This window comes from Colossoma macropomum, unplaced genomic scaffold, assembly GCF_904425465.1.
Source record: "Colossoma macropomum unplaced genomic scaffold, Colossoma_macropomum, whole genome shotgun sequence".
NCBI lineage: Eukaryota > Metazoa > Chordata > Actinopteri > Characiformes > Serrasalmidae > Colossoma > Colossoma macropomum.
In genome coordinates this window covers 820184-844794 of record NW_023496050.1, presented here as the reverse complement: position 1 = coordinate 844794, position 24611 = coordinate 820184, and the positions used below count along the sequence as shown (strand labels likewise).

The 24611-nt window shown below is 36.2% G+C and overlaps 1 protein-coding gene across 1 annotated transcript; it reads left to right on the top strand.

The window, feature by feature from the left end:
- Window positions 1–15511: 15511 nt before the first annotated feature.
- Window positions 15512–23826, top strand: LOC118804552 (GTPase IMAP family member 8-like). Its single transcript, XM_036565051.1, has 5 exons — window positions 15512–15636; window positions 18452–18499; window positions 19958–20536; window positions 20740–21447; window positions 22199–23826. Exons 1-5 carry the CDS (start codon window positions 15621–15623, stop codon window positions 23764–23766), a joined length of 2919 nt encoding a protein of 972 aa, XP_036420944.1. The 5' UTR covers window positions 15512–15620; the 3' UTR covers window positions 23767–23826.
- Window positions 23827–24611: the final 785 nt, after the last annotated feature.

Below are 24611 nucleotides of genomic sequence, written 5' to 3'. Positions count from 1 at the left end.
GTCCTGTGAATTTCTCACACCAGCTTTACAAACGCAAAACTCTCATCTTAAAGAACTGGACCTCACTTACAATGACCTGATGAATTCAGGTGTGAAGGTGCTTTCTGACAGACTCAAGAGTTCACACTGTAAACTGCAGATACTCAGGTAAACATTCTGCAGAGTCATTCCTAATCTAAAACCATATGATAACAGATCAATCATTTTACCCATCTTTTGTTTATTTAATTTGCATTTAAAACATCAGCTAAGTACAAGTTATTTGTTTTCATAATCAGAATAATGAAACATATATTTAACAGAAAATTACACAGGAGCCTTCAGTACTAAGTATAATATCAATACTAGTATTCTGTTTGTCCAGTCTTTGCTTTTGTGCATCCTATTGCTACTTTTACTCTTCCGTCCTTCAAAGAGACACAAACAATTATACAAGCAACTACCCAAACACACCTTAACTGATTTGTATATTACTTTTTTATATGCATCTAAATTGACTAAAGGACATATTTTTGAAGAGATCATAAATGATAAAATTCACTTCTATAAGGAAGGGGACATTCAAAGGAGAATTAGTTAACACTTTCTATGAATGTCACATTTGTAAACATCTTTAAACACATGTATAACATGTTAAAATGCATTCATAAGGCATTATAAACACTAATAAATACTTATAAAAATGAATTACACTGAATTACACTTTATAGTCATGTTTATTATACATTATGAATTGTTAACATAATGCATTATAAGTAGTGTTAATGACATGTTATACTGTCAGTGCCAAAGAAGTCAGTCCCAGCTTGAAGAGCGTAAAGTAAAGACAAAGACAAAGTTTATTTACATCATGGGATTTCCAATATTTTATTTCTCACAGCTGGTGCTGTTAGGGCTGCATCTTCGGGGCTTCAGTTCTGAATATTGAGATGCCCCAAGCAGGCTGTCCAGCCTAGAATTATTGCTACAATGTGCTTTTCTTAACCAGTGCTCTCACTTTAAATGTTACATTTACATCACAGCAAAACAAGTACCCATCAGCCCCTCCCCTGAACCCCCTCTGACATTGCACTGAGCGTGAAGTTACTGTGGACTGAAGGCCTGGAGAGGGACAGGTGAGACAGTAGAGTGCTGTCATTGTAACTTGTTCCCTCACTGGTTCTAACGTCAAGTGCCAGAAACCTTCACTCTGTAATATCACTAGAATACAGTACAGTAATGCTAATTCCTGCTAGCATTCTATTGGATATGCAGTGTTAAGTTAGTGCCAAGCTAACAGTGGTGTACATTACCTTTCCACATTGGGTAAAACACCACTGATGGGAGCACTAGTTTAAAAACTCTACAGAGAAAATGGGACCGTGCAAGACCTGATTGACCATCAAAACTGTCATCATCATGTAAGCAGTATGTAAAGATTTTTTAGAGATAAGCTTCACTCTTGCTACAGATCTCCAAAATTCACGTTGCTGTCCTTCCATTGAGGGAAGACAACTCTCTGGGTTTAAAATGATGTGTAGCTTTTAAAGCAATTACAGACTTTTTGAATCATGTGTACAACCATCAGTCAAGCATGATGGAGAATCTTCTGGTGTTCTCAGAATAATAGACTGGCCACCCCTGAGCTCAGACCTCAATATCATGGAATGTTTCTGTATTTTAATGTTCATGAGAAGCAGCCAACTTTGGTTTTGTTTACAAGAAGCATGGAAAATTATTCAGAAAGATTATAAACAGTATTATAAAGTAAAAATCATGCTAACCATTTATCACCATTTGAAAATTTGAGTTGGCTGTATCATATCAAATCTATCATATCATATATCAATAAAATATCTAAACAAAGATCAATCCATTTTTATTCAATTACTACAGGAGAAAAGTCTGAGACCTGAGACTGATCACAACGAAGAACAATAATGCTTATTATCCCATAACAATACATTTGAGCTGCACAACATGAATATTTCCACTGATTTTGAGGCATAATTAACAGGTCATAGTAATGTTTTCTTCAGTGCATGGAAATTTTCACTATGTGATGTTTTTTCCTGGGTAGTTAAGTGTCACAGCATCTCATCCTCACCATGATCTGAATCAGCATTGGCTGATTGTGCTAAAGAACAATGGGAAATTAGCAAATTAATAACCCTCACAAAATGCTGATCCTCCATAATGCTCAAATTTGAAGGTATAGTACTGAAAATCGCATCCATTACAGAAAATTGCAGTCACAGCGATGACAAACATATAACCAAGACTGGAGGTGGCCAAAAATATTTGAACATCGGCAAAATGTATGCATTTCCTCTCCCTTTCCAGACTAGTTCTTTGCAATTTGAGGGAAACATCTTGTGAAAATCTGGCATCAGCTTTAAAATTAGAAAACTCCTCTCTCAGAGAACTGGACCTTAGTATTAAGGACCTACAGGACTCGGGCGTGGAGAAGCTCTGTGATGGACTGAAGAGTTCCCACTGTAAACTGGAGATACTCAGGTAAATGTTCAGATATTGAATTCAGTTCTTCTCTGATATTCCTTTATATATCAAAACACAAGATGAGCATTCTAGTGAACTGGACTGTCAGTCTCAAACTGGTAAAACTGTACTATAACAGTAAACTAGCTAATGGTACTTACAAGAATAATAAGCACTACTAAACCCAGATAATTTTGCTTATTCTAAGAAATATGCTAGAGAGAGTAATTCGGTAGTAATGTAGAAGTAACAAGTATAGAGATTACTTTATTACTTACTTTATTATTATTTTATTTTCCAGGAAAGTAAAAGTCATGTAATATCATTACATTTTGAAAGAAGTAATTAGTTACTTGAAAGGATTATTGGAAGGAACCAAATTTTTTTGAGTAATCATCCCAACACTGGAGCTATCTGTACAAATCTTAATGCGAACATTATGAATGGTCTTCCAGGGATGTTGGCTGGGTGTGTAAAGATCCAGGACTCAGCTCATCTCACTGTAGGAATGTTTTGGGGCATCTCCCCTAAAACTAGCAGGGATTCAGCGCAGAATTCATCCACATCCTGTAAACAATATCATAAAAACAAGAGAAACCAAGAGTGAACACACTGCTTAAAACAGAAAACAGAGATGTTTCCCTAATAATGCTGTTCTTAAAGTCCTCTTCATATTTCATATTTCTCCACATCAACCAGCTCTTCTACACATCTCTTCTCAAACATCTCTGCTAACAGAGAGACCATTTATCTATAGTTTTTACTAATCCTTTAAAAAGCTAAATAATATTTCAGTTAAACTGTTCTTAAAACCAAAGTAAAAACTAGACAGAATAGATCATGTTTGGGTAGATAAAGCACTGGTTTTCTGGTCATGTGAAGAGTAGTGACAAATGGTTTTACTTTTCTCCCCCGTCTTTTTGAATTTCTATGCTGTGCTTGGATTACTTACATGTAGTTATTAATTTTTAAATTTAATAATTGTTAAAATCATAATAAAAAAAATCTTTAATAAAAAATTCTCATAACACCAAGAATCTCATGAAAAAATCCTCCTTGTAAAACCAAATATTGTAATAACCTTATAAATGTAATAAAATTTTGCACTTTACTTGCCAAAACTGTAATAACCTAATAATGTAATAACTTGTCCAGTTATGTAATATAATGGCTTAACTTCCCAAAAGCATCTTAGTGTTAAGATCATCGTAACTGGTAGAGAGAGAGTTCAGTGTGAAGCTCGCTCCATCATTTCAGAATCATCTTTGTGCTAAAATGCTTTTGGGAATCTAACAAAAAGCAGTTACCAAATGGCTGCTATAACTTTTTTTAGTGCACACAGAAATCATCCCAGCATGGAACAAGAGGAGCATCAATGCCAAATAACACATTCAGTAAATCTAAGATATAATTTTCAAGGAGGTTTTGGCTCATAGGGGTCCGTGGTGGCTGTCTACCTTTGCCTACTGTAAAGACTGCCCCAAGAGGGCTTTTGTACAAAAAACTCCATGAAGGCCACAGACCCTCAGGGACAGAGAGGTGGGCTCTCCATCTGAAGTCACATCTTCCTTCCTTTTAGCTCATGGAAGTGAACAGATTTATCAGAACTCTTACCAGCTGATACCAGTTTCTGCTGTGCTCCAGAGGAGAGAAGCTGACCCTCATTAACCTAAGTCTCAGAAACAAACATGTTGACATAAAACTCTATAAAAGACACTTAAGACAATCTACCAGCCAAAGTTACACATGACAGAGGTGGAGACAGAGAGAGAGAGAGAGAGAGAGAGAGAGAGAGAGAGAGAGAGAGAAAGAGAGAGAGAGAGAGAGAGATAGATAGAGAGAGCGACAGAGAGAGTTAGGGTCAGAGAGACAGAAACAGAGAGAGAGACCGAGAGAGAGAAAGTCTGAGACAGACAGAAGAGAAAGAGATAGACATACAGAAATCAGAAACATTCTGTCTGAGTGTTTTTTTGGGACAACAAAACACAAAATGTGCCTCTCTCTGTTTTCTTGTCTGCAGTGAAACAGCACTATATTAACATCACTGTCTTCATCACTGAACTTTCACTTCCTGTTTAGTCTCATGTTTGTTCACAGCTCCACTACTTCACTGTGTATTTTAAACCCTGCAGCTCATGAGCAGCCAGTTAGTTAGAAGTGAGAAAAACAGGAGAAGTGAACATTTTACTTTTTAGTGAATATAAATTTAAAATTTAGATAGAGATAGATAGATAAGGAGATGGGGAGGTAGAGTGAAAGAGAGAGTGACAGAGAGAGATAAGGAGATGGGGAGGTAGAGAGAAAGAGAGAGAGAGAGAGAGAGAGAGAGAGAGAGAGAGAGAGAGAGAGAGAGAATGTGTCTGTTGTAAAAATAGGATTTTTAAAAAGTGTGTTAAGCATATGAGTGCATTTTTCAATTGTGTCTGTGTATGTGTGTGTGTTTGTGTGTGTGTGTGTGTGTGTCTGTGTGTGTGTGTGTTCTTCAGGGTGGAGAATGATGGGGAGATGTGGATCAAACCGAGTCTGAGAAAATGTAAGATCACACACACACACACACACACACACACAAACACACACACACACACACTCTGTCTATGTTGGTGTTCTGTTCTAATCTATGTTTATTGGGTGTTTAGATGTGTGTGAACTCAAACACAGCACACACACATCTCCCTCTGTCTGAGGAGAACAGGAAGGCGAGTGAGAAAATATCAGCCATATCCAGATCATCCAGACAGATTTGATAACAAGTGACAGGTTCTGTGTGTGCAGAGTTTAACTGGACGCTGTTACTGGGAGGCTGAGTGGAGCGGACAGTTAGCTCATATAGCAGTGACTCACAGAGGAATCAAGAGGAAAGGAGGCAGTGATGAGTGTTGGTTTGGATACAATAATCAGTCGTGGAGTCTGTACTGCACTAGTGAGGAAGGTCACTCTGTCTGGCACAATAATAAGTACACTGTGATCCCCTGTCAGCTCATCAGGTCTGAGAGAGTAGTAGTGTATGTGGACTGGGGGGGCGGCACTCTGTCCTTCTACAGCATCTCTTCTGATCCACACACACTCACACACTTACACACATTCCACTTCACATTCACTGAACCCCTCTACGCTGGATTTGGGCTTGGTGAGAACTCCTCAGTGTGTTTGTGTGAGATAGAATAGAACACACCTCTTCACACTCAGTGTATGTGTGTGTTTCTCTTTTTCAAAACTTTTCACACATCAAGCACAACACTCTGTTTGCACCAAACAGTGAACAGTTTTTTTCATGCTTGAATACAGAATGCATTCAGTCACCACAATTTCCAAACATTTTTTCATTCTTTTCTCACTCTGTTTCTCACTGTATTTCTGTGGCCCATCTTACAAATGCTTGCAAACACTGTAAAAAAAAACTGTTACAATGAACTTCAACACATAAAAATAAACTGCATATCAATTTGCTAAATCACAAATAAAATATATTGGATAACAATTAAATTATAACAGTTATAGAAACAAACTGCTGATTGAATGTTTGCATACGCATTACACATCACAACTCATTCCCATCTGAGCTGAAGTCCTACTCAAGTGTTGACCATCTATAGTAAGGGGTCACGTCTGAAGTTATTTTGTTCACAATGGACAGTCCATTATGGACCCAGTACACAATAAGCAACTGCACATTTGTATGTGTAAGCAAGAGATAACATTGTGACACAGATGAGGTAGAGTTACATTTACAGTATCTGTGACAATTGTCTTGCTAGATAATTTAAAGTGCTGGATTTTTTAGTGTTGCTTACCCAATTTGTTTCTATGCAATAAAGATACACCATTCAGTTCTGTAGTTTATTTTTCTAATGCAATGCATTTTTTCTTTCACAAAAATGTTTTGTCAGTTCAACCTAATTTCATTTAGTATGTGGTAACAAACAGATTAACTACTTTAATCAATTCAAATAAATACATTCAGTGAAACAATGCAAAGCAAATTTTGAGTTTACAAAATCAATATTTTACATCAAACCTCCATACTTCATAATCCACACTTAAAATTAACCTCTGCTCTGTTCCACTATTTTGCAGTGTTGTTTACATGATCAGCCAAAGAATAATAAACCAACTACAATAGTAAAAAACTACAGAGCAAACTACTCTTTACTACTTCACAGATTTACATAAAATAGTGGATCTAGCTTAGTGCCAACAGTTGTTAGTGTTTCTGAAGTGAATGTGCTCTGACTGATGAAGTATTCCTGTTATAAGGTCACTAATGTTGATGTTTTGATGGTAGGGGTTTATTCTGAGATGTTTATGCAGTGTGTGTAGCTGTATTTATAGCACTTTTAGCATAAAATGAACTGCTGTGCTGAGCTGCGTATTTCTGCAGAGAGATGTGTAAAATTTTGAAAAAGTGACCTTGATACTGAAAAATGCTCCTTTGTAAAGAAAAAATTAATGTTTCCAACAATAGGCATACACATTAGATAAATATATGAATGCAAATGCTAAAACTTTGCAAATAAAGGGACAGGAAATAACATTAATTCATGCATAATTTCACGCAACAGTAATAATTAACTCAGTAACATTTTACATTGAGGGTTGCAAATTAATTCTTAATCACAATGTAAGAATCATTTATCAGTTCAACCAAAAAAAAATTCCTTCATGTGGAAACAAGTGGTAAATTAACTAGTTTTATTCAATCTAAATAAATACTTTGAATGAGCAATTCTTTCAATTAAAGTATTTTTTCAGTTGAATAAACTTAATTAAATTGCTTGTTATCACATGATGTCATTTTTTTTTTAGGTTGATCTGATGAGCCATCTACTGATTTATTGTTATTAATTAATTACTGCTCAATGTCCCTCTCAGTAAAGAGGCCATTTTTACTACTAATTATGTTACAAACTCATGTTTAAGATTTGACTAATTACAGATATCTTACACTGTAAAAAATGGCTCATCAGTTCAACCTAAATAAATACTCCATGTGGTAACAAGTAAATTTATTAGTTTTATTTAAACTAAATAAATACTTTAAATAACCGATTCTTTCAAAGTAATTAACATTAAACACACGCATCTGTTCATTAGCAGCATAATAAGCAGCAGATAGTGTAGAGTTAATGAGTAAATAAACTGTGAACTAATAACAAACTAAACTATCAATTAACACTGTACTCAATATCTAATTTTTAAGTACATTATCAGTTACTTAGTAATAACTAAGGTTTAATGAACACCTTAATAATATATAAAAAACAAGTAATTTATGATTTAGTCATGACAAAATTAGTCTTTAATTCGTAACCCATTGTGTAAAGTGTTACCATTAATTCATACCTGTAATTTATCTCCCTGAATATGTGTAAAGTATCCACATCTCATGCCTTAATACAAGAGTAATATATTAATTAATATAGTAATTAAGGTACCGACATCAGTTTAAATCAGTTATTCATGATGTTCATACAGCTCTTCATAATAGTCAGCACATGAATGAGCAAAAAACTTTAAGATGAGCCACGACCTCATAAAACAAATTTTATATGTAGCATTATTAAATCATTACTTCTTCATGGGTTCATGTTTGTGGCCCTCCAATTAAAGTGGTGGAATATTTAGCATTATTAGATTATTTTTTTCTTCCAGAGTTCATGTTGTTTGTGCCCTCAAAGTAAAGTGATAAAATTTTTAGCATTATTAAATCATTTCTTCTTTGTGACTTCATGATGTTGTGCCCTCAAAATAAAGCGGAGAAATATTCCTTCATCAATGTTCTGTTGATGAAATAATTGGGAAATGCTATTTGAAAAGCGATTATATTTTTTGAAAAGTGGCTTTACAATAGAATTTAATCCTGGAGGTAAGTGTGAGTGTAGATTATAATTTAATCATCTTGTTTATGTTCCTTAATAATTCTGACAGTTTAGACTGCTAGACTGCTAACATTCTATTTTTATTAGATTAACTAAAGCTTTACTGTGCATGATGAGCAGTAATGTTGGTGTCTTCTAATATCATAGTGTTATCACTTATATTAGTGGTATTATATTCAACATGACTGGAAAGTAAACGGTAGGCAGCTGATGTTTCTATATAACATCAGATCAAATCAGTCAGTGTGGTGTCTTTGCACTTGACTGATTTCATTTATATTTTAACATACTCATTGCATTTGTTTATGTTGTTCTTCACAATTGCCAGATTCTGTCCTGGACAAAGGTGACAACACACCTCCAAAACTGGTGGGGCAAAACATGTTGCTCCAAAAAAAATAAAAATTAAATTAAATTAAATTAAATGTAAAGTTGGCTGGCTGAGTGACTAGATACATTTACTCAAGTTTGTGTACTTCAGTAAAAAAAAACTGATCGATTTTCAAATCATATTACTTTTACTTCTACTAAAGTGAGTAAAGGAATCTTCTTACTTTGTTGCATTTTAGCCATTCGTATTTAGATACTAATTGCATTTTTTGTGTTTAATTTCAATATGTTTTGATGGTGGCAGAATTTGTCCTGCTTTGTGATTGGTTACATCTCTGACTCTGGCTTTGTATTTTAGACCACAAGATTCCCAAAAACAGAAGCAGAGCTGCACAATCTTCAGTTCCTATGCTCATAAACACTGGATGTACTAAGAAGTTCCATTGCAGTACTGAGTACTTACGTACATTTTCAACCTGCTCATTTTGTATTTCCACTCAAGTTGTTTTGGGGAAGGTACTTTTACTAAATTAATTTATGCAAGTATCAGTGCTGTTAATTGAGTATTCATTTAGGCTCCTCTCCCCACCTCTGAACCTGATCATGAAGAATGTCAGTGTTTGTTTTGGAATAACCTACCAGTCTGTGTTTGGGACTCAGACACAGCCTCCATCTTTAAGTCTAGGCTAAAAACTTACCTGTTTAGTCGAGCCTTTGGTTAATTTGTTTTCCTGTTAGAATAAGGCGCAGATCTGAGACAGAGAGTCCTATGGTAATCTGGGAATGTTGGTGCTGAACTAACTATCTGCCCCCCTTATCCCCCCTTGGATTCTCTGTAAAGCTGCTTTGTGACAACATCTGTTATAAAAGGCGCTATATAAATAAATTTGACTTGTCTTGACTTGACTTTGTTATGATGCTGCTTCAGTAGCTGCATGAATAATAGTGGATAAAATCTGTTTAATTTTGCTAGCTGATTCCATTAAAGTTTGTTTAAAATTGTTTGGAGATTTGTTTACTAAATAAAAGCTATTTATGGATCTTGGTTTCTTTATGATGCCTGAAAATGTGATACAGTACTTAATAATGTAGGGTCAAAAACCTTTGTGATGTCTCTTATAATATACACATACAATACTCTTACATCTTTTAGCCACCATGTTTTAGTGATTTGATCAGATTAAAGCATCATGTATTTTTGTTTGGTCAAAACATCTTGTCCTTCTTGGTCAGTCAGTGCAACTTCAAGAAAACAATCTCATGCTGAGATAAACTGAGATTAAATTTCCTATGTTTTGTTCTTATAAAATGTATTAAATCTTACAGCCATCTGTAGCCAGGAGTCCAAGAGAGCACAGTTGTCCTCTCTCTCTGGGTGGCCCTCCTTCTGCTCCCATCAACTCAGCATGGTGCTAGCCATATGGTAGCTGATGTAACAGAATTGGCAGTTAGCATTTTTCTTCAAACCTGTTGAGCTGTGCAAAGATATTATATTAGCAGCAGTTTGTAAAGATGTAGTGGAGCTTCATGTGTCCTGGAGGAAGCATGTTCTAGCCTGTTGCAGGATGTTGCATATTCCAGCCCAGATTCTGTGTAATCTCAGTAAAACACCTCATCTACTCCTGGCTAACAACACTTGTCTGTAGATGGACTTGCATGTAAAAGTAATAGAATAACCATGTGTGATTATAATGCAGTAAATTAGTGATCAGTTCAGTACAATTAGTCACATTATGCTGAAGAACTGATGTTTTCTTGATGTGAGTTACAGTAAACGAGAAGAAAAGAAGTATATTACAGCTCCAACCCTTTTTACTTTAACTGTAATTACAGCCTTTAACCATGTCTGTACATCACACTGGGCCTGAACATTTAAATACATAACAAGAAAGAAACAATTAAGCTCTAGTACCACAATTTCAGCAGAACTACGTCACTGTTTTTGGAGTAATAACCCTAATGTTATAAAACTAAAGAATCAAATTGATATGTTGATTAAGTAAATGTTATGTTATAACAGCTGGACAGCTTATTCCTATAATTGTAAAAAAAATAATAATAATAATAAATCTTCAAGTCTTCATTAATTTTGCTATGTTTGGCAGGTGATGACAATTACAAGACAGTGTAAAGGTACCTATCAGGTTGAAAATAAGTCAAAATGATTACTTATTTAATGACTTTCTTCAATTATCTCATCATGAACAGAATTGATAAAGAAAGAATTTTTCACAACTTTACTTTGAGAGCCTCAAACATCATTGACCGACAAAGAAGTGATACTTTAGTAATGCTAAATATAATCACCACTTTAGTTAGAGATCCACAAACATCCTGAATCCATGAAAAAGTAATGCTTTAGTAATGCTAAATACATTGTGACTACATGGAAAACACAGTATCTCACATACGGATGGTATGAAAATATAAACCCAAGGCTGAGCACTGAGCAGTGTGAGAGGGGTTTATGGAGTCAAAAAAAAAGTCAAAAAGATTTTCAATTTGTAAAATGATATTCCCAAATGTGGTGAAGTTTTGTTTGAGGAGCTACAAGTAAAAACAGAAACCACAAATGGAGTGTGCAATTGTGAAACAAAAAAAAAGAAATTAAATTACAAATCTACAAACAATATTTGTAATATGTGTAAAAGAATTTTTAAATGTGTGAAAAAGATTGGCATTTGTAAATGAAATGTTATGAATGTGTGAATCAGTCCTGCACAGATTATTTAAATTGTACCAGACCATGAAATTACATGACAATTTTGAGGTTCTAAGTGTGTCAGTTTTTCAGTGTGGCAGTACAAATCCACACACATATCTCCACTTCTGTTTGTGTCTTTTAGCAGCTGTAGATTTTTGACCCTGTTTTGATTGACCAATAGGAAAGCTTTAACTGATCTAACCAGACAGAGAATGTGATTTATCCAGTCACAACACTGATTTGTTGCTGTCACTGCTATCGTGGTGCTTCAAAAACTGTAACCAAGTGATAAACTAGCTAACCAGCTAGCAGCAAGGTATTCCCCCCAGGTTATTTGAGTTTGAAACCCTTGCTGTACATGTGTAAAATAAAATCTGTTCAGAATTCCTAATTGATCCTTTCCATGAAGGCTTAACTGGGCAGATCTTATTTACTTTTTATTTAATATTAGAAACAGATGTATGTTATTTATATTCAGTTGACTTCAGATGATTCTGAATACGTTTTAGAGAAGAAGGGACCGAGAATAATCTTACCATCAACTACTTACAAAAGTTACAATGCAGAATTGAACTATGACTATAATATAATAATAATTTATAATATGTCCAGGCTATATATTATTTCATGTTATATTTTACAAGATTCATTCTGGTAGTGCCATTGATCAGGTCAGCATATTTTCATTATAAAAGACAAACGTGAGTAAAATTGGCTTTATTGTGATTGACTTTACAATACATGGTGCACTACTATTGCGAAAACATAGCACTGGTTAGTTGTTTAGCTTTAATTTGCTTTAGCACGGATACAAGATACAAAGGGGGCCATCGCCTAAGGCAATAACGTGTAAGCTAGCCTAGCTAGCTTTCTCGCTAACAGCTAACTAGTTCATGTAGCATCATTACGTAGATCAGATTAGTTAGGTACCAGATTTTACTAATTTGAGTTTCTGAGCTTTTTATGCTTTCATAGCGTGGAGATGCATGGTGAAAAGATTGACATTTACATTTACATTTTACATTTACAGCATTTAGCAGACGCTGTTATCCAGAGCAACTTTCAAAAAGTGCTTTGTCTATCTAGAGAAAGTATCTTTGCTAGTTACCAATAGGTTAGAGAGAAAGCCAGTCCTGAGCTCAGATACTGTCAGAAACAAAAGTCCCTGTTGATACCCAGAGAAAAACAAACAGAATTAAACACAGCGCAGTGCAATACAATACATAAGTGCCGTACAATAAATTACAATGAATACTTAATTCAGTGGTCATTTAAGTGCTGTATAAACAGATGTGTCTTCAGTCTGTGTTTGAAGACAGCTAGAGACTCTGTTCGGACAGCCAGTGGGAGTTCGTTCCACCACCTGGGGTTCAGGTTAGAGAAGAGCCTTGATGCTTGTCTTCCACGTGTCTTGAAGGATGGTGGGTCAAGCCGAGCTGTACTCAAAGCTCAAAGGGCTCATGGTACAGTTCAAGTTTTGACCATTGCCATCAAGTAGGGAGGGGCTGGTCCATTTTTGGCTTTGTAGGCAAGTTGTATAGGTAAGTTGTATAGATCTGTCAGAGTAAAAACTGATTTAAATGATTTCCTTAAAAATAAATCCTACTAAGTAGCCAGCAGTTTAGAATATTTTGGGGTATGTAATATTGGCTCTGTTGAAACTAAACTAAAACAATTTGGGAAATGTCCTTATTTATACATGGATTGTTTGTAAAATCCTGGCCTAGCTGACATTAGTGCTATATACTTTACTGTTATTAATGCTGTGATATTTGTCTTGTGTAAGGTTGAGCACACTGCTCAGGTTCTGACAGCTAAAGGAGCATGTCAGTATTGTGCAGGTTGTGATGGAAAGCTGTTGTCTTTCAGGGTTCAAGTATGGCTCAGAGCAAGCAAAGAGGTAATGTTCCTAACATAAGCAGACTTGAAAGCACAAGGGCAAGCAGACCAGTTTAGTTCTGAATTGAGGGAGCTCAAAGTTAGGAAGCTTCTAAAGCAACTTAAAGTGGAGGTGTAGTGATTTCTAAATGCATTACTACAAACTTTTTTTCAAATAAAAAGGAAATTAAGGTTTTTTTTTTATGTTTCCCAGTAAATTGAGTAACATTTATTAATTTGCATTTGAAGACCGCAAGGGAGTCTGCTGTTCAGACAGCCAGTGGGAGTTTGTTCCACCACCTGGGTGCCAGGATAGAGAAAGGTCTTGACGCTTGTCTTTCATGTATCTTGAAGGATGGCAGGTCAAGCCAAGCTGTAATTGAAGCTTGAAAAGCTTGAAATACAGACTGAGTTTTTATCATTTCCATTAGGTAAGGAGGGGCTGGTCTATTTTGGCTTTGTAGGTAAGCATCGTTTCTGATGCAGGCAGCTACAAGAAGCCAGTGAAGGGAGTACAGCAGTGGAGTGACATGAGTGAACGTAGAAAGATTAAAGACAAGCCGTGCTTCTGCTTTCAGGGTCATTTGCAAGCTTTAGTTTTTTTTTTCTTTTTTTTTTCTCTGAGGTGAATAATAGTGAATAGGATGCATTTTCATTTCATGGCACTGTATATGCACCCAATGTCAGTAGTGGAAAATGAGGGATTCTGGTCACTGTTAAATGTGGTAGAGCCAGTGGGAAAAAACAGAATAAAGTGCAGAAATGCATCAGTGTGTTAGATTTATTTTCCCATGGCTGAAAAAGTGTTGTAGGGTACAGTGTATTAAAAGTAGTAGTAGTCTCTCTCTCTTTCTCTCTCTTTCTCTCAAACCAGGCTCCGCAACAGACTTGGACCCATAAGGAGATTCCAGCATGTTCTACTCACCCTCCGCACTCTGAGCTGCCATAGGTCTGTCTATGCACTAAAACGCTTGAAAACAGGGCCGTATTTTTTTTCCTAACTGCCTCATATGAGGTGTGGTTTTGTATTTGCTTCCCCTTTTTTGGGCTTCAGGCTATTCTTGCAAAACTCTCTATTTTGAATTTGTAATAAACGTCTCTGAGCTTTACTGACCCTGTCTCTGGTGTGTGTGTCCATCTCAGCTGTCGGTTTCATTCACATATGCTATCAATGCATAATCACAATTGATCCTTGTCAACGCATTTTTGTTCACTATGCAGGCTCTGTTGCTAATATATAATACCAAGACACTCATTCAGACCATTTTAAGTTTTCTTCCATTATATGATAATAACACTGCCTGCATGACAGGGGTGTACTTAATGGGTAGCCAGTGCCATCACAGCATGGCCACCTTTCTGGCCACCCCAGTTAAATAAATTGAGAAACTCAACCATCGTCAACAAATCAATTCTTCCAACCCTGAGTGAACACTTATACTGTCATCAGGGCAGTTACCAATCAGCTGTAAGGGACTCTCTGAGAATGCTGGTCAAAACCTTAAAGCTGGTCTTGATCATTCTGGTAAATGAGGCAGCAAAACATTGTTTTCCTACATTAGGAAAAGAAGGTAAAAAGCATTAAAATACATTTCTTCATCAGTGTCATGCAGTACATTTCTATTTTGTTGTCATGCTTTTGGGGATCACAGGATTTTAACCAATATCATATAAGTCGGTTTGTCACCCAGCCAAAGATTGTTCACTCATAATGATATACTATCTAGCTGCTTTGTCAATAGACTCATGAGTAACCTGTAGTGAGGGCAGTCTAAATGAGTAACTTCTATGGTCTAAAATATTAATGTTAATGCAGTGAAAGAGTGATAAATTTCATTGATTGAAATATGTACATAACTTCCCCATAAATAATAAAATTAATCAATTCAGCAATTACTGAGTACATTCAATGCATTTGTATCATATTTTAATAATGAAGCATTAATAAACATCCTTAACTGCTCATTTATTTTTTCTTTTGCCACCCCAGTATAAACTCTGGGTCTGACCTGGCCACCCAACTTTGGTGCCTCTATGGGGTGTGGTAGGGGCCCAAAACAGAGTAAACTGAGGGCCCTGGAATGATTTAAAATAGATTTGATAAAGTTTAACTTTAAAAGCTCATTTTATAATATTGTAATATGGTGACATAGGGAAGTGCTCTTTGTTCTTTGTTGGGATTGAAGGGTGTAACTGTGATCTTTGAACTGCTGTAAATTTATGAAGTTTATTCAGATAAGCAAGTTCTGACACAGTACAGAAACTTGAGGAGAAGCACCTGATACCTGTTCAAACACCTGGTCAAATGATTTAACATCTTAATCTGGATGTAATCTACTGGAATCTCCAGTAAAATGGAGTCTGATATTTGTAAGTATTCTACAGTGCTGTTTGGCTGCTGGTGGATATTTATATCTGTTGGCTACACAGTTCATGTTTTAGTCTTGATGACTGGGCTATCACAGCTTTGCAGTAACAAAGTATTCATAGTAGGGAGTATTAAACTTGTCTCTCTGAAAATTAATAGAGAGGAATATTACTTTCATCTTTGTTGTATGGAGCTGATTTTGCACCAACTGAGTGTACAAAAAAACTGTCACATATCAATACATGTATTAATGATTGGACTTTAAAGCTGCATCATCAACCAGATATGAGAATATAGTAAGTTACATTTGGGTTAAAAAAACTGTTCAGTTGGAAAAATGAGTTGTAATGCGATGGTAAACAGCTATACTTGTAGTAAAGAGAGTGACTACAGGACAGTCTTAAATGAAAAAGCTATTCTGCCCTATACATAGTTGTGACTACAGTTAACAGATTAACTACAGTTAATCAGTACAGTTGTACTGTTTGGTAGATACTCAGCCTCTGGTCATTTATATATGTAGTGATCTTATTTCTTGGCTAGATTATATAGGCTACAAATGTAACAGATATCATTGGCTATAGTCATTAGCTATAGACTACTTGTTGTAGTAACAGTTATACTATTAATATGTTATAGTATTAATAGTATGTTGAAATAGGCTTGGAAGAAGTCTTTAAGATTTTTTTTTGCAATTTCCACCTGTTTGGAGGTTCCTGAGTTTTTGAGGTATTTTTTTTTTTGTCAGTAATGTTGATGGAACATATGTAGATGGAAATGTTTATGACGACAAAGCTGGAAGTCAGCTGGATTTTAACCTTCGTAGGTGAGCAAACATGTCAGCATTCATAAGTGTTTTTATTGTGCTGAAATGTTATTTTTTATTGTGGCAGTTGTACATAATTTTTTTGATATGAGGAAAACTGTATTTGTGCTGTCTGTTCTCAACATGGCCGTCTTTGTGAAGTGATAGTTTGTTTTCACAGGCTGTTCTCAGTCCCACATTTCCCCCCTCATTGCTCACTCAGCACAGACCACTTTCTTTACTAGATGGGTTGAATATTATTCTATTAGTTTATCTAAGAATATTTTTTAAGTGATAATTTAACTTTTTATTTCAGCTAAAATGCTTGGAGGCCACTTGGATTACCACAAGACAGCTGTTTGTCATAAATGTTGGCCCCCAATAAATATTTATTTAAATAGGGGATGTTTTGGTGATTCAGAATTTGAAGGATTAAAAGATTCCAATCTCTACTCTAAGTGATTTTCCTGATTATTTGCCCTCTTTAACTAAATCTATGGTAAAGCTGCTGTCTACTATGCCCTCTTTAGTGCAAGTGCTAGTGATGCACTTTTCTGAAGAATGATTTTCAGCAAAATTGACAAGAAGAACCTTTTGAAACATTTGAGAAACTGGATTGTAGTTTGTTATTTCATATCCGATGACTGTCCAATATGAAACCAACTTTATTGCAGTTCCTACATTGGAATTTTACTGGCATAGAGATTATATAAGATAAACTGGGGAATAGAACATGCCTGATCATAGTTTTTGTCAGAACGCTCTCCATGTCTTATTAGACAACATTTATGAAAGACACCTTGAGAAAAGAGTTCATGTGTACTACTTTCACAGTGTGTGGTGTTGACAGCTCCTCTAAGTATTGAAAACATTGCAGTATAAAACCACTGCAAGTCCAAAGTTCACTATCATATTCATTGAGTGGGTGTTATAAGAAAGTGTAGATCCATTATCTACCAATCTTTCTGTGTAGTGAGAAGGTTATCTATGTACTTGATGGACTTGATGTACTTGGTGATAAGTCTCACTGCAGCCATACAGCAGACTGGTCTTTTAAGGAATGGAATGGGTGAATGAATGCAAGTAAAGATAAAAAAAAATACACAAAGCCATCAAACCAGGGAAGAAAGAAACTACTATACAAACAAGATCTAGAGAGGAGACAGGAAGAACTGGAGCCATGATAAGGCTAGATTTGACTAGATTTGTATGTATTTGTAAGATTATTTAGAAATTTTGTCTACACTACACTCCATATTTAGACAAACTAGTTAATTATACAGACTTCTTAAAATGAAATAAGAAACTTTTTGGAGAACTGAAAAGTTTGAAAGTGCACCAATATGACAGAAGAAATTTCAAGACAACTTTACTTATTTTAGCTTTGTAGTCTTAAAATCATTTCAAAACACTGCAATCTTAATAAAGCTGTTTTGAAATGTCTCCTTTCATAGTGGAGAGCTTTAAAACCTCTCCTGCTCTCTGATTAATCTTATATATATTAATCTAGTATAATTTTAAAACAGCTGTGTACAATACAACAATGTATTTTATATTAAGCATTACATTATTAATATAAAACTATTTAAAATATATTTTTGTTTATTTAAAAGTAAAGCTTTCCTAAGCTTGAGCTCATATAAAGAAATTTAGTACCAAATGAGTTTTTAAGAAAATGCTTAAAACAACACTCATAAGCTAGTTTTTGCTAACTTTAGGTCATCATTGTATCAGATTAAATTAGCATTACTGAAATCTAGCCACAGTGCATTAAACCAATAAAATATTGACTGATTTTCAGACATTAAGGAAATTTACAGTGCAAGATTTTCTTTTTTTGATTACACATTTTCATCATATAGGCAGATAATTTAGGTTGTGCCAATTAACTTTACCTTATCTAAATTTTTATTTTTCCTATTTTTTGACACATTTGTCTGTAGTGTAGCTTCCTGTGCATAATGAAATATAAGAAACATAAAAATAACATGTAACTTACACTTTTCTCACAGATCCATCACACTTGACGAGGAACAGAAGTATAACCCCTCCCCCCAACAGTAAGTTACTACATTAATACAGTAAACAATGTCATTCTATGTCTAAAGTTATCATGAAGTCATCAAGTGCAGAAACTGAACTAACACTGATTAATATTGCTAACACGTTTTTATTTATCTGACTCAAGAGAAGGTTATTGAGCAAATTAGGGAGCTGATGGTTGTGATCTTATTTACACACTGTATAAAAACACTTATGCACTGATTAATGAGTAAAAATTAGATACACACTGAAAATTAGTAAATGTTGCCAGGGGGAAACCCATGACACAAAGTGCAAAAAACCCAAGGAGGTGGAGCTTGAAGCTGGGTCGGGACCTTAGGCTACGTTCACATTACCAGGCTGAAGTGGCATAAATTAGATTTTTTGCCCTAATGTGACTCAGATCTGATGTTTTCAGGGCTGTGTGGACACGGATATCTGATCTTTTCTAATCCGACCTGAGCCACTTTCTTACATGGTCCTAGATCGGATACGTATCGGATTCATGGCTATTCAACCTTAATGTGAACACTCAGATCAGAATTTATGTGCTTTTTTCCACTGCGCATGCACCATCATTCAGCATTACTATGGCAACAACGCCAAACAGAAGTTAAAGCCTGTAAACAGTGGAAAAGCAGCACATCTGACTCCAGCAATGCAGCTGAGAGCTGCTCAGAGTTAATTGTCTTCACAGCAAAGGCTCGTTCTGCTCATTAGTTAGCTGATGACGCACGTGACACACGTGATTCATTCACCTGACGTTACTGAGTAGGATATGCGCATGTCGTCATTTCAGGACACCGGTTCGTTCACGTTAATGACAGATTTGAATCACTTACCTAAACGAGTGTGAACTATCATATCAGAACAGATTTAAGCAAAAAAACAAGTTTGAGCAATGAGGCTTGTAATGTAAACGTAGGCTTAGACAGGACAAGCCCAAGACAAGCACAGAAACAGAGACTAGAGAGAGGGAAAGCAGAAGTAAAGGAAGAGAGTAGGAAGCCCTGCCCCCAAGCCAGTTGCCCCCCTGGTCACTTCAGCCTGGCCTACAGGGTTAAAGCTCCAACGAGTCGTTTAGTTCATGCTTAGAAGTGGACTCAGGAAGCAGCACTGCTATGCTCGAGGCCTCCAGCTGGTCAATCTCCATGGCCTTCGGTGGCGCTGCTTGGTGCCTCAACCCAGCCACTCTGAGCAGCTCTGAGCTAGGGCTGAGCTATTTGGGTAAAAAATCTAATTGTGATTTTTCTGAACACTACTACGTCGACAAATTCAATTGCGATTAGAGAGTCTAGCACCTCCCCCTGGCTGTGCTATGTGTTCTTGGTGCATATTTTAACATTTTTTCAGCATGTATTTAAAACAAAAATCGATGTGTTTAAATCATTGGACTCTAATGGAGAACTGTTGACTTGCAAACAATAACACTAGCTAAATAACGAAAGCTGATTTTGTTTCAATTCTATATCCAGTTTGTGATCTCAGGATTGTTCTACTTGGGAAGAAAGGCCTCAACAGCAGAGTGGGGAACTTCATCCTGGGCAGAGATGTGTTTGATACTAAAGCTCCTCCTCCTTCAGTAGAGCAGCACAGTGAGAGAGCCAGAGAAAATGTGGAGGGAAGATGCATCACCCTCATCAACACTCCTCAGCTGTTTGACCCCTCTCTCTCAGAGGATCAGTTCACAGAGCAGGTTAAAGAGTGCATGTCTCTGTGTGCTCCTGGACCTCATGTTATAGTGCTGGTTATACAGCCAGATGACTTCACTGAGACAGACAGAGACAGACTGTATCACATCCTCTACTCTTTGTCTGAAGAGCCTCATAAATACACCCTAATACTAACAACACAAACTCTGCAGTCAGGCTTCAGTGACAGAGACTCTGTTCAGGAGAAAATGATAAAGGAGACCATCGCTAAGTACAGCAACAGTCACATTGACTTAAAGAGAGGATATAATCGTGCTGATCTCTTGAAGATGATGCAGAAGATGGTCAAACAGAATGGAGGGACACACCTTATCTGGGAGTCTCAGTGTGCAACAAAACATGGTAAGAAGCTTTTGCTAACCTCTGTTTGAGGGCTTTCTCTGACGCATTAATATATTTGTCTCATTAAAACCTTTTAGGTGAAAACAAAAGATCTTTGTGATGCATATACTGAAATTTAAATCAGAATTTAAAATCAGATTTATCTAAATGTCCATTTTTTCTAATTTCTCATTTTTAAAATTTATTTTGCTCATATATTTTAGTGTCAGATGTGTCTGCCTTCACTTCTAAGACACGGAAACTGAACTTTGTGCTGTGTGGGAGGGACAGAGCAGTAAAGGCCTCCTTATCAGACCTCTTGCTGGACAAAAAGACTTCAAAATATCAACTTGACCAGAGAAAGCGCAGTCCAGAGTCCAGCTCAGTGTGTGTGAGGAGGGAGGGAGAAGTGTGTGGACGTCTGGTCACTCTGGTGGAGATGCCAGCTCTCTACAACACTCAGCTCTCAGAGGAGGAAGTGATTCAGGAGACTCTCCACTGTGTCTCTCTCTGTGATCCTGGAGTTCATGCTTTTCTCCTCATCATTCCTGTTGGTCCTCTCACTGATGAAGACAAAGGAGAAATGGAGAAGATCCAGAGAATCTTCAGCTCAAGGGTCACTGAGCACACCATAGTCCTCTTTACAACTAAGTGGAACACTGACAAAAGAGCCGCAGTTGAGTTTGTAGAGCAAAGTTTAGAAACAAAGCAAATTCTCAGGCTGTGTGAAGGCAGATATAAAATCTTGGAGAAAATGAAAAATGGAAACCTGAAATCGGTGCCGGCACTACTGGATGAAGTAGTGAAGATGGTACCCAGCAGCAAGCATTATTCACCCAGTGAAGCACAGAGAGATGAAGGCAGACCACAGAGTGAATGTAAAGAACAAGCGAACACAGTCAGAAAACTGAAAACAAAAGAACAACAAACATGTAAGTAATATGAAACAACAAAGTTGACTAAGTAATCAATTTAGAGGCTGTTTAAATGAGAATTTTAGTAAAAATGTTAACAATTACATTTCACAATAAAACATGAGTAACTGTTAATGAAAAGGCATCATCGAGGTAGAGTATTCATCAAAAGTTTGGACTCACCTCTTTTTTATTATTATTACTAATTTTTAAATTAGTTTATCATTTGCTCATAATAAATGTGTTTTAATCAGATCTTATTGGCTGTTATTTATGGTCATTTAAAAACATTTTATAAATATTTATAACATGTAACATGTCCCTTAATACATAGGCTTATATGTTGCCTTGGAGATACATTTCAAGCACTTAAGCATAAGCCTTCAGATCAAACATACATTTATTCAGGTGGGTCCAAACTTTGTCTGTGCATTGTACATTTGCTCATGTGCTACACTCTTAGGAAAAAGTGTTTTATATAGTACCAAAAATTGGTTGTTTGACTTGCAATGGAATGCTTTTTGATGCTAGAAAGAACAGTTTTTAATATATAACATAAATAACCTATATACCAGGTTTTCCTTCATAGAAAATAACAAATTAACCACACTGAGAACTATTTATGCTTTCATAAGGTTCTTTGGGTGTTTAAAGGTTTTATATATAACCATTGCCTTTACTAAAAAAACCCTTGAAGAATCATTTGTAAGAGTGAATTTTTCAGGCATGTATCTTCAGCAATGTGTAACCACACTCATATCTTTTTTAGGTGATGAAGCTTCTGGCTCTGAGTGTCTGAGGATAGTTCTAATTGGGAAAACCGGGAATGGGAAGAGCTCAACGGGGAACACAATTTTAGGAAAAAATGAATTCAAGTCCAGTGTTAGCATGACCTCTGTGACCACAAAGTGTCAGAAGAGTTTTGGTAAAGTTCTAGGAAAATCTGTTGCTGTTGTTGATACTCCAGGTCTCTTTGACACCACACTCTCAAGTGAAGAAGTAACACAAGAAATTGTGGAGTGCATCAAGCTGTCGACCCCTGGACCTCATGCTTTTATCATTGTGTTGAGTGTTGGAAGGATTACAAAGGAGGAGATGGACACTCTGGATTTAATCAAGGACATTTTTGGCCCTGAGGCTGCCAAGTTCAGCATAGTTCTCTTCACCAGAGGAGACGATCTGGGAAACGAGCCAATTAAAGAGTACATCAAAAGAAGTAGCCATGCAGATATGAATAATCTAATCCTGGACTGTGGCGGCAGAGTTCACATGTTTAATAACAAAGACAAGGAAGACCACACCCAAGTGACTGACCTTCTCAGAAAGATTGAAGAAATGATACATTTTGACAGGAACAATTACTTTACAAACAATATGCTGAAGGTGGCAGAGAGAACCATACAGCAGAAAAAAGAGGAGATACTGAGAGAGAAGGAGAAAGAGATTCAGGAAGGAGAAGAAGCTCTAAAGACTCAATATGAGAAACAGCTAGAAGAGCAGGAGTTACGTATGAAGAGTGAAAGAGAGCAGGTGGAAGAAAAGAGACGTCAAAGAGAAAAAGAGTTTGAGGAGAGGGAAGGATCTCTGAGACAAGAGCATGAGATGAAAGAAGAGAAGAAATGTAGACAGAGTGCAGACAAGAAAGCATGTTTTGAAAAAGAGCAAAGGGAAGAAAGAAAACATAGAGAACAGGAAATGGAGTGGAAGCAGCAGACGAGAGGCAGAGAGAAGGAACACAGGAGCACATACCTGAGACCTGCTGAAAAACTGAGAGAACCAGGAGAAAACCTGAAGCAAATTATAGCAAAATTTGAAAGAAATATTGAGCAAGACAGAATTCAAATACAGCCAGAGAGAAAACAGTGGAAAAGAGTAGAAAGTAGGGAAAAAGAACAGAGAGAGAGAGAACACAAGGAGAGTGAATTACAGATGATAAAGAAGTTTGAGGAACTAGGAAAAGAGACAAAAGTCTGTATGGACGATGAAAGAAGTGAAAAGGAAAGAAAAATGCTGGAGGATCTAGAACTGGAGAGAGAATGGCAGGAGGAGCTGAGAAAGAGAGAAGCAGAGGACAGAGCGAGAAGAGAGAAAGAGGAGAAAGAGCGTGAGGAAATGAAGAAGGAGTATGAGAAAAGAATGAATGAACTAAAGACCAAATATGAGGAAGAAGCTAGAGAGCAGGCTGAGCTGCTTAATGATGTACAAACCCATTTTGAAAATGAAATATCAGAACTGATGAAAAAGCGCCGAGATAAACGGAAAGAAAAAACACCAAGATCAAGCATGAGAGAAACACCTGAGAAAGACGTTAAAAAAGGGCAATGTGTTCTACTCTAAAGTCTTTAGAGATGAGAATGTGTTAATATGACACAGAAGAAGCTTAGAGTATAAAACAGTAGTACTATCATTACTGAATTTCCTATTAAAACGATTTATTAAGAATATTATTGGACTGTAGATCTTATGTTACTGTACTTTCTATTTGTTGTTGTTGTTATTTTAAACATAAAATGATGTAAACATGGGAAAACACAAACAAAAAAATAAAAAAAACTTTTTAACTACCACTCCAGGGACTCACTCATCCTGTATACTGATGCATTCCTGTAAGCTTCATATGCCAGTTACATACACACACGGCCTATTATGAAAAATGCACAGTAGATGCTGCTGGTAATGCTTATTAATTATATTTAATACTTATTAACATTATGTATTTTCATTTATTTAATTATTGACTACTTCCCTGTATGACCAAAACAATGTTTTGTGAAAACAGTGTTAATATTAGGCACCAGTGTATAATATTATTTATTTTTAATTACATTTTTTTAATAAGCACAATGTTGCTTTATTGTTACAGCCAGCTTGTGTTAGCAGGCCCTGCTGATCAGTGGAGTGTCCAGGATTTTAGACATGAGGTTGCACAAAAGGGGAAGTCCACACTGAGGGGTGATACCACTTAATTATAGGACACAGATGCTTTTGCAGAACATCTAATTTGTATTCTGTTGCAAAAAGACTTTACATTCTGATAAATGCAGTAATTTGTTTAACTCATTTATATGCACCTTGAGTAATTAGATATTGAGAAAACTCCGGGTCCACATGAGTCAAATCGGATTAATGTTGTGCTGTCATATGCAACCCCCAACCTGTCCACCAGAGATCTTCCTCCCCTG

Coding starts and splice junctions, on each gene's coding strand:
- LOC118804552 (XM_036565051.1), top strand. Junction 20,537..20,739: donor TCAGTGTGCAACAAAACATG/GTAAGAAGCTTT, acceptor CATATATTTTAG/TGTCAGATGTGTCTGCCTTC. Junction 21,448..22,198: donor AACAAAAGAACAACAAACAT/GTAAGTAATATG, acceptor TATCTTTTTTAG/GTGATGAAGCTTCTGGCTCT.